This window comes from Anolis carolinensis, chromosome 5 (assembly GCF_035594765.1).
Source record: "Anolis carolinensis isolate JA03-04 chromosome 5, rAnoCar3.1.pri, whole genome shotgun sequence".
Taxonomy (NCBI): domain Eukaryota; kingdom Metazoa; phylum Chordata; class Lepidosauria; order Squamata; family Dactyloidae; genus Anolis; species Anolis carolinensis.
Window position 1 is genome coordinate 203,580,592 of NC_085845.1, and position 11,374 is coordinate 203,591,965.

Below are 11,374 nucleotides of genomic sequence, written 5' to 3' on the forward strand. Positions count from 1 at the left end.
TGAGTGGGTTTATCTGCAGCAATCCCTAACCCAAAGGTGAAGAGCATCTTGGGGTGCATCTATGCTGTAGAATTAATGCATTTGACACCACTTTGACTGTTATGTCACAACACTATGGGCTCCTGGAGCCCATCTTTCAAACCATTACATCACATTGGTTTTTAAGTTATTTTTAGAGGACATTTGCCGTTGCTTTCTCTTGAGGAAGTGACAGTGAAATTTGGCCACTGAGTTTCCAAGGCTGAATCAGGATTTGAATCTTGTTATAACCAACACTCAAACCATTATCCTATCTTGGCTGTCAGACGTAACAATTAACAACATAAATCATTAGGAACAACTCATGCTTCCTAGGTCTGACATGTACGGATCCTCCAACTGGATGGGAAACACCTGGCTTGGCAATAGTCCATGTGAAAGGGACCTAGTAGTGCTGAAGACGAGGCAGCTAAAAAGACCAATGTGATTTGAAAGCTGCATTAATTGGGGTATAGTGTCTATGTTATGTGATTTCAGCTCCACTAAAACCGCAAGTTCGGAGTCTGGAGTGTCACGCTTCCAAAGGACCAAATAAGACACAAAACAGGTTGAAGGCAAAATCAGAAGCTTTATTCTCAATGGCCAGAGAGGATGTCAGCAGAGACAGAACTCCAAAGTACTGACATTCGACAATGCAAACATGCAGGAATATTTATAATTCTTTGACAGCTATTGAAGTTTACCGTAATGGCCCCTGATTGACTCAGAAAATGTCCATCTAGGATCCGCTTTCTAATTATAATAATAAATAATAAAACTTTATTTATATACCGCCCTATCTCCCAGATGGGACTCCAATCATAAAAACAACACATACATTACATAGCAATATAATAACACATTATTAAGCAAGGTAAAACAATACAATTATATAGCAATAAATAACACTTACACAACCTGATCAAGGTTGGTCCAGGCTCCATCCGACATCATGGCGGATGGTCTTTGCTGTGGCGGAAAACTCATTGGATTATTTCATAGACTGTGTCCATGTATTGATCCACCCATGAGAGGAGTACGATCAGAAATACAGTAGGGCAAGCGATAATGGGCTTAATATTCTAGCTCCAGTTGGTACAATGGTGTCGATCGAAATAAACAATGGGTGCTTAAGGAGATGACTGTCTCAATGGGCATCTCAAGGACTGGGTCTAGCTTGGGGTGTTGGAGAGGAAACACTCCCAAGAATAACCCAGATCATACCAGATGAAATAGGAAAGAGGACCCAGGGGTTCTCATACAAGTCCATTGTGTGTCTCTCCCCCAATGAGACACAACGAGTCTTCTGGTTCATTGTGAAAGAATAATGGTAATTTGGAGAATCATTTCATGAAGTCAAAGGTGAGGTGAGGCAACATTTCAAAGAAATTCATGAGAGGTCATCATTACAGGGCAAAATGGAAAAGGCAAAATGGGTGCGTTGCATGTCCCAATGGAGCTGCATCTCATAATTCATAATTTTGGGGTCTTATTTTTGATAACATCTAGAAGGAGGGAAGTCCTAGTCCAACTCTCTTGTACTTTGGTCAGACCTCCCCTGGAATAATAACCCTGTGTCCAGTTCTGGTCAAAGCCATTAAAGGAGGATAAGAACTAGATGGAAGGTGTACAGAGAAGGGTGATCAAAGTGGTCCAAGGCCTGGGAACTATGAATCCCACTGAGGAACAGCTTAGGGGCTGGGGATATTTATTGTTTACATTTGTGAGAAGAAGACTGAGAATAAGACATGATAGACATGTTTAAATACTTAAAAGGAGGTCACATTGAGGTGGCTAAGATACAATGGAGCAATGGATTCAAACTCCAAGAAACAGATTCCACCCGATGCAACCTCCTTTCAAACAGGGCCAGATGACCATCAGTTGGGAGGATGGATGGTGTCCTGGCAGAAGGGGGTTGAACTGGATGGCCCTTGGGATCTCTCCCCAGATTTTACTAGTCTATCATTCAGTTCAAACCTATCTCCACAGGTACAAATGCAGTCAATGACGTTCCTCCACCTCTCCCTTTTTGGCCTCCTGGTCTCCAGCTTCTTCTTACAAGGTGAGTCACAATCACTTACCAGAATCTCTCTTCTTTTAGGAAAGGTATGAAGAAAGACACATCCTTTGAAACACATTTCACACATTTTGACAGTTTTCTTGGTTAATTTGTTCTTGAACTTGAACATTTTTAATTTTTACTGTCTTAACTCCACCTTAGCTACCCAAATTCAGGTTTGTTTTACAGTTGTTTTAGTAGAAGGGTAGGAAATTTTATTTAAAGTCTGAGTCTAAAGTTAGTGCTGAAATGGAAGAAAATTCACCATGTTCCACCATGTTCCACTAGTTCCACCATGATTGATATCACATAGGACATATGATGGCCACCCAGATGGCTGGACAGCCATCTGTTGGGAGGACTTGGATTATGTGTTCCTATATGACAAAGGATTAGACTGGATGGCCCTTGGGGGTTTCCAACTGTGATACTATGATACAATTGGCAATAGGTTGTGTCTATCAAAAATAATGAGAGCTGGTAGTGTCCATGTCTATGGGATATTGTATCCAAAATGGGTTTCATTCAGAACTTGAAATGAGATATCCAAGTGCCAAATCTATTGGAAAGATAGGGTCCTTCAGCATGGATGGATTATGGTATCATAGGATTGTAAGTCTACTAGGGCCAGTCAATCCAACCCTCTGCTGTGCCCGAAGATACAATTAAAGCAGTCCCATAAGATGTCCATTCAATCTCCACGAATAGACGTCAACTAGCATTATTTTGCCTTGTAGTCATAGATCCATAACCTAGAGTTATGGATCTATAACTGCTTCAAATTCATTATGATAACATACTCACAATCATAGCAGTATTGTCATGATTATAAATGCCCCCAGAGTCCATTTTAAGAGAAGATGAAGGAGCTGGGGTTGTTTAGCTTAGTGAAATGAAATCTGAGAGAAGGGGTATGTTTAAATATCTGGAAAGGTCACATTGAGGAAAAGGGAGCAAGTGAGTTTCTGCTGCTCTGGAGACTAGGATTCAATTTCCCTCAAATCCCAACGAAACTGTCAGGGGTTGAATCGTGCTTGAAACACCCTGATTTATTGTTGAGACAAGTCCTCTCACCTTCTCCTCTCCAATCAGACCGCAGCACCGAAAAACAACACCTCAGTCGTAATTCTGCTGATCCCAGCGGTTCTAAGGCTTTATTTATTTACAAGTATATAAAGCTACAATAACAAACACTATCACTCTCTGGGCTCATGCTTCCCTGCAAGGGTAAAGCATGTCCTCTCTCTTCACCGTCTGCTATCAGTACACACTGGCAACACCCAACATTCCACTATCCATGACAAATGTTCCGTCCACGCTGTTGAAACTGGAAGACTTGACCTATTGGCCCTGCAGGCAGTCAATCAAGGCTGGCTGGTAATTAACTCGTGTGCTGCTGGAAAACTTGCCGGAACACACAGATGCAAAATCCAACAACAACATTTGATTTAACATTTCACACTAACAACAAAATACACCAACAGAAACATTAGTAAGGACTTTCTGAAGGTAAGAGCTGTTCAACACTGGTGTCCTTGGTCTCAAATGGAGCTTCCTTCTCTGTAGGCTTTAAGCAGAGGTTGGCTGGCCATCTGTCAGGAGGGCCTGAGTTGTGTTTTCCTGTCTGGCAGAAGGCAGTTGGACTAGGGATTCCTTCCAACTCTAGGATTCTATTATCATCTTGGTTGCTCTTCTCGCATTCTAGTGTATCAATACTCTTGAACTGTGGTGCTCGGAAGTGGACAAAGAACTCCCCTTGAGATCTGACCAAAGCAGGATGGCTTCTTTCCAACAAAACCTGTAATGCATTCACCATCCAATGACATGGGAGCCAACAGCCACAAACCGTTCCTTCTCTTCACTTCTTTCCACCAAATATTAATCTCTGATGATATTTTCCTCTCCCTGGACAGGCATTGAAACAGTAAGCTGCCCTGCATCTTGGTTGGAATACAAGGATAAGTGCCGTGGGATCTTTACTGAGAAGAAAACCTGGTCAGAAGCAGAGGTATGACACAGCGTCTGTCTCAGTCAGCTTAGGGTGCTGTTACACTGATGAATTAATGAAGTTTGATGCCACTTTAACCTGGAATCCTGGGAGTTGTAGTTTGGTGAGGGACTACCCCTCTTCAAGTTGGAAAGCTGAAGACCTTCTAAAACCATAGTTTTCTTGATCCGATAGCATTGGGCCATGACAGTTTAGTGCCAATCCACATTCATTCCACATTGCAGCTTGATGAGAATTTGTGTCTCTATTGATTGTCTTATTAGCTTTACTTTTATTAATTAGAATCCAGGATTTCTTGGTGGGCCTAGTTACTTTATCTTTATTTATTAGAATCATCGGTATCCATTCTTATATCATGGAGTCTCAGGGTGACATCCAATAACATCAATTTACCAAATGTCCGTTGCAGGGCATCAACTCCCTTTGAGACGTGATGCTGCAGAAGTGTTCTGTGGACACTGTGGACAGCTGTTTTGTCTTTTCTCTTTAATAGGTTTTTTAGGGGACCAAAAAAATAAGACAAGAAAGGCAGTACGAAAATGTAAGATGATAAGAGAAGGGCATTGCCTAGTCTGGTCTAAAACTGCCCAGATTCAGCGACGACTGACAGTCCATTCTCAATTAATTACTGGATCCTCACTGGATGTTCATCTGAACTTTAAAGGAGTTGTGGAAAGAGTCTGGCATCAAGAATAGCTCCCATGGAGGTCCAAACTAAAAATGGAGTAGATTCATTACCCAACGGACATGGAAACAATGATTTTGAGTCTGTCCACACTGCAGAATTATAGTAGGTTGACACTACGGCTCAATCCTACAAACCCATCAAGCCTGGGATTTATAGTTTGTTGTGGCATAAAGCCTCTCTGACATATAAATTTTTCACAAGACTACAAATTCCAGAATTGTATAGTAGTTCTGTTATAGATCTCCAATATGCCAATGATAATGTAGTCCGTGATCATTCAGAGGAAAATCTACAAGACCTTTGTTGCAGAATCCTATGAAAAGCTTGCCCTCTCACTGAACACTGAGAAAACCAGTGCTCCTCTTCCAGCAGAAGACACTAACCAACCAATCCTTTTGCAATACCATAAATACAGCTTAATGGTGTAATGCTAGAAAATTTCAATCATTTCCGCTCCTTATGCAGCCACCTCTCCACAAGAGCAGACATCAGTGCCAAAATACAGCACTGTCTGAACTCTGCAAGTACAGCATTTATTTTTCAAATGAAGGGTTTCAGGATCAGGATATCCATGCTTGTTTATAAAGCTATTGTTCTTCCAACTCTATTGTATGAAACATGGACAGTCTACAAATATCACTCTCTATTTCTGGAAAGACTTAATTAGCATTGCCTTCGAAGAATCCTACAAATTTCTTGGGAAGAAGATAGGCAGGCAAACGTCAGTATCTGGAAGAAGCAATGCCCACCAGCATCAAGGCTGTCATGGCCTGCTCCGATGGTGAGGATGCAGTATCTGAGTTGGGATCAAACAGGGCAAAAGCACCTTCAGACAGTTAAGAACCCACCACTTCTCAGGCTACAGATCAGGCATCTGATCTGAGCAGGCATCTGAGCTGGAAGCCCGGTTGCAGTTGCGGAGAGAAGGAATACAAGTTTGCAGGTCCAGTTGTTTGGCATAAAAGGGGGCCAGTAATTGCGAACAGTTGTGAAACTAGCATAAATAGCTAGGGTTTGAAGCAGCCAGTTGCTGGCAGCAACGTCGTTGTTGGAGCTCTGGCCTCGAGACTATGTGTGATTCCTTGGACCTTGTGTGATGGACTGTATCTAGGATTTTGGTTTGTATTTCAGATTCTACCTTGGACTGTGTTTGTTAGGAGATCCTGTCTTTGGAACTTTTGAACATACCATTTGCTTTATTGCTTATCCCTTGTTTTGATGATTGACTGGTGATTTGACCCTGGACTGACTCTGGACTAATCTTGTGGTGCTTGCTGATTGCTACAGAAGGAACCTTGGAAGCAACCTGACAGAAGCTATGATCCTCCACCATCCACTTTGATAGACCAAATGTTATGTTGTCTGAAACTTCGAAGCTCACCGTCTCCTAAAGCAGTTACTTTTACTCTCAGCTCAATAATAGAAAAGAAAATGTCAGTGGACAGCAAAAGACATTTAAAGTTAGGCTCAAAGCTAACCTTTAAAAATGTGGAATAAACACTGAGAGAGAACTAGAAAATCCTGGGCCCCAAGCATATAACTGTAAGTAAGCTGTGACCAATAGCTTCTGTAGGTTTTGCAGTGGCATGAATAGAGGGTGAAAAGGAGACATGGGGCAAGAGGAAGAAGGTGACTCCATCTGGAAATATACGTCTTCACTGCAAAAGACCATGCAGATCCAGAGTAGGCCTCCACAATCACTTAGACTCACAACGAAGACTCTGTCCTTGGAAAACAATCAGACTCGTGGACCACAAATGATGACCTACGATTGCTGATGATGCACAGCTATAATTCTGCAATGAGGACACGCTGAAAAAAGTTACCAATAATGCTTACAGATCGGGGTTGCATTGATGCACATCCTCTGCATCTCCACTAAATTTTGAACTCCATAATGAACTGAAACCCCCAATATCCCAGGAATAAGACAATCTGCATACGCGTATAGACCATCAAATGAACGCTATCTTGCAATGTATTAAATTTTCAACCCATGACAGCCAATCTAGAAAATGCACTTTGCTCTTCTCCTCCAGGTTGCATGCCAACAATATGGCCAGAATAGCCACCTGGCCTCCTTTCTCTCAGCGCAAGAAAATACCATGGTGGCTCAGTTCATTATTGCCAACTATCCAGGCATAGAAAGTGTCTGGATTGGATTTCATGACCCCAAAAAGGTGAGAACTCTGCCCTTCATTCCTGCCTGCCTCCATGCATGGCCCGAGGACTGGTTGCAGAAGCCAAGCTGCACAACTGCTGTCATTGTGTTGCACTGTGCTGACGTGCCTTCAAATTTGCTAGATGCATCCATTTGGTCGGGTTGCCCCTTTCCTGCCTTGTTCAGTGGTGCAGCATTGCCATTTGAGACAAGTCCCCATTAATATGCAATTCTGCATGCAGAGATGCACACTACACTATTATTATTATTATTATTATTATTATTATTATTATTATTATTATTATTATTATTATTATGCATCTCATTCAATGTATGGTTTTAGTCTTCCATGATCTTATAATGCTGCTGCTAAGTCCAGAATTATGTACACAGTTACAAATGCACAACCTCGAGTTACACAGTCATGACTAGTCATACTCACAACCCCTATATACTCACTAGAGAGCTAGTGTGATGTAGCTGTTGGATTAGGGGTGCATCTACACTGTAGAAACAATGCAGTTTGACACCATTTTTACTATGCTATGGAATAGACATGTCCAAAAAATCGTTTTGAATCGTATATCGGAATTATTTCAGATTGTTCTCGCTTTTTGATACATCCCCGGCCAATCAGAAACTTCCATGATGGACGCAAAGGTGGGGGCTAAGGTTGATGAGGATAGCTCAAGAAATGAGGGCGGGAGAGCCCTGTAAAAGTCCCCCCCCCGGTTCCTTTTTTTGGCGATTGTGCATGCGCGTCCGCCATTTTAGAAACATTTAGAATCATTACGAATTTTCAGAAATATCCGAAATTTTTGGGTGAAAAAATCGGAAATACTTTCTATATCGAAGCGCCAGCGCCCCCTACTTTAGAAACGAGAATTGAAACATTTTTTTCATCGATCGGACATGCCTACTATGGAATCATAGGAGTTTTAATTTAGGGAACCACCAGCACTCTTGGTCAGAGAAAGCAACACATCTTTGTAAAACTATGTACAGTTTCCATGATTCCATAGCATTGAGCCGTGGCAGTTAAAGTGGTGTTAAACTGCATCAATTCTGCAGTGTAGATGCACCTTGTGGCTCTTATGATCAGGGTTTGATCCTCCATCAGGTCATAGAAACCCATTGGAGGACTCTACCCAAGTCATGCATTCACAGCCTCAAAGGAAAGCAAAGGCAACCCTTCCTTTGGACCAATCTTACCAACAAACCGCCATGATAGCTTTGCTTTAGGGTCACTGTAAGTTGGATCTGAAGTCAGAATTGAAGGAATTGGTTTACATAACTATGAAATGTGTAGATGGTGGTGGTGGTGGTGGTGGTGGTGGTGATGATGATGATGATGATGATGATGATGATGATGATGATTTGACTCGCTTGATATGAGTGTCATTGCAGAATGGAAGATGGAAATGGACAGATTTAGCAACCACCAACTTCAGGCCTTGGAAAATTGGGGAGCGAATAGAGGCATCCAGTGAGAAAGCTTGTGTCTATATGGTAGGCTCAGAAGGTGAGGACCAGTTTGGCTAATCCAAGTCAGTAGTAATCTAGGAGGCTTTTGCAAAACATTGGATCCTTCTTAAACAACTCACAATGGTAGCTTTATGGTGGGGAAGAGTTTTCCCCAAATCTCTAGGAAGTTCAAGTTTTATTTGTAGGTTTCCAGTATGACCAATTGGATCATGAGTTAACATTGGCCAATAGGATCATAGATGATGAAACAGAGCCTTCAGAAACAAAGGATAAGTTGGGTAAACCCATTTAAAGGGCCATCTGGTTCAACCCACTCCTGCCAGGCAGGAATCCACAATCAAAGCACTCCCAACAGATGGCTATCTAGCCTTTGTTCAAAAATCTTCTCTCGTAAATATCCCAACTCCTTACGCTGCTCCTCAGAGGGATTCATGGTTTCCAGACCGTTAGCCAGCTTGGTTAAAGATCTTTGGATACCTTCTGGCTTGTCCATATCCCCCCTGAATACTGCCCAGAACTGGACACAGGGTTCTTCCAGGTCACCAAAGCAGAATAGAGCCGGACTAGGACTTCCCTCCATCTAGACACTTGACTCCTATGGATACAGCATCCCATAGTTTCCCACTTTGGTTTACTTTGGTGCAAAGGAGATAACCCTATATTAGAAAGAAATGATGCAGTTATGGAAATGGAGTATCTCTTGATATTGTTTCTCCCTTCCTTTTCAGGTTTCAAGGGATGGATGAACGATGATTGCAAAGTCAAGAGGCCCTATGTCTGCAAGATGAGGTAGAAAGAGCGGACAGCCAGCTTTGCAATCAGAGTCTTGCATGCATCCGTTTCCCCTTGTCTATATCTTCTATATCCATAAATAAAAGTGAAAACCCGTATATGTGTATGTGGCACGGGTGTCCGTTCACACAGCCAGCCTCCGGCCTCCACAAACAGGCTACAGTTCCCAGTGCTGAGGAGCCACCAAGTCACTCTTTTCCACTGACATTGCGGTTACAGCGAGCTCCATGAACATGTAGCCCAAAGCCTACCAATGTCCTTCCCAAACACTACGAACCACCACCCAAGGAATGCTTTCGTTTGGGGACCATTTCATCCTAGATTTTGCATTTTCCTCCACCACATCCCAGGGGTCTCCATTGGTGTGAAATTTGCATGACCCCGCCTACTGCCCTTCCCTTTCAAATCTGTCTGCAGAACAAACAGAGCAGAACTACACTTCCTGGAGGAGTTTGGGAATTGACTCCACATGGTGGAAGTTGTAGTTCACCCTGCATCAAGTCAGAACATTGTGACTCTTACTGGAGAATGTAGAGGAGTTATACTTCACCTACACCCAGAATACTATGAACCCAAACAATGATGGGTCTGGGCCAAACTGGCCATGCATACCTGATATGCTCAGATTTGAATACTGGTGGGTTTGGAGCGGAATTGGCCTAGACATTTGGGAGTAGTAGGTACTGGGATTTATATTTCACCTACAAGGAATGAGAGACGTATTTCGGTGAGCGCCCGCACTCTTTGGCAGAGAAGTCTAAAGACCTTCCAAAACTACAACTCCCAGAGTTCCATAGAATTGAGACATGGCAGTTCAAGAAGCATCAAATTGCTTTAATTCTAGATATCCCCTTAGAAGTCAAGAGTTAAAATGGAGGAGCAGATAAACATTCATTCTGAGGGAGAGATATAAAAAGAATTGAGGAGGCTTAATGAGTTACATTATGAGAAGAAGACTGTGCAGACTTCAAGGTACAAAGGCATCATTGGAATGGCACACTTGGATCTATCAGACTCCCACTTGTTGCACCTGGATGTCTGGATTTCAAGGGCTGATTCCTTCCTGTCATTTATGGCTTATGGAGACCCCAAGACAAAGGTCTCGTCGTGTTTTCTTGGCAAGCTTTCTTCCAAAGGAGCTTCTCTTAGAGGATGAAGATGCAGCCATACTTCAGAATTAATGCAGTTTGACATCACTTTAACTGCCATGACTAAATGCTATGCAATCCTGGGAGTGGGAGTTAAGCGAGTTGTAAAACTACAACTCTCAGTATTCCATAACATTGAACCACAGCAGTCAAAGTGGTGGCAAACTGCATTCCTTTAACAATGTGGATATACCCATGGAAAATTAGGCACGAAAGAACCAAAGAAGTGTAAAATACTATGATGTATACCCTTAAATACCAAAATGTGAATTCTCCATACTATAGGATTTCCATTTTCTATATGTGGATATGATGGTGGATGGTGAAGGAAAGATGACTGAAAGAGAATCAATTCATTTGAAATGCTGGCGGTGAAGAATTCTACCATCATCATGGACTACCATAAACGTAAACAGATCTGATAGGAAAGGGAGCATGAATTCTTCTAGGAAGTCAAGATGACTAAATTGAGGCTCCTGTTCTTTGGACAGATCTTGAGAAGACGGGACTCACTGCAAAAGACAATAATTATACAAGTGGAAGATGATAGGAAAAGAGGTTGGCCATGCTATAGAGCAGGGCTGTCAAACCTGAGGACCGCATTGGCCTTATTTGTGTTGAATCCATGCATGGAGAACCCATGGACGGCTAACTATAATCGTGCTGTCGAAGGCTTTCATGGCCGGGATCACAGGGTTGTTGTATGTATTCCAGGCTGTATGTTGTGTTGCCTCACAACCTCCGAAGATGCCTGCCATAGATGTGGGCGAAACGTCAGGAGAGAATACTTCTAGAACATGGCCATACAGCCCGGAATACATACAACAACCCTAACTATAATCATTTACATAGTAGTCGGAGCTCTTTAGTTTTTACCCAGTTTGGGTCCCCAGATGGTACTGAAGGACATCTCCCATCCCTTTGGGTGATCCATCCTGCAGACTGAGGATAATGGGAATGTCATCCCAAAGGCACTTGTGCTTCTGGGTTGAGACAAGGTTAAAGGACACTA

General features: G+C 42.4%; 1 protein-coding gene across 1 annotated transcript in view; it reads left to right on the plus strand.

Moving 5' to 3' along the window:
* Positions 1-9,312, plus strand: part of LOC134299573 (lymphocyte antigen 75-like) — a 56,918-nt gene extending 47,606 nt beyond the window's left edge. The window contains exons 8-12 of the mRNA XM_062982753.1: positions 2,011-2,083; positions 3,994-4,088; positions 6,816-6,956; positions 8,345-8,459; positions 9,151-9,312. Of these exons, the coding sequence (XP_062838823.1) occupies positions 2,011-2,083; positions 3,994-4,088; positions 6,816-6,956; positions 8,345-8,459; positions 9,151-9,215 (489 nt within the window). The 3' untranslated portion in view covers positions 9,216-9,312. The remainder of the gene's footprint in view (positions 1-2,010; positions 2,084-3,993; positions 4,089-6,815; positions 6,957-8,344; positions 8,460-9,150) is intronic.
* Positions 9,313-11,374: the final 2,062 nt, after the last annotated feature.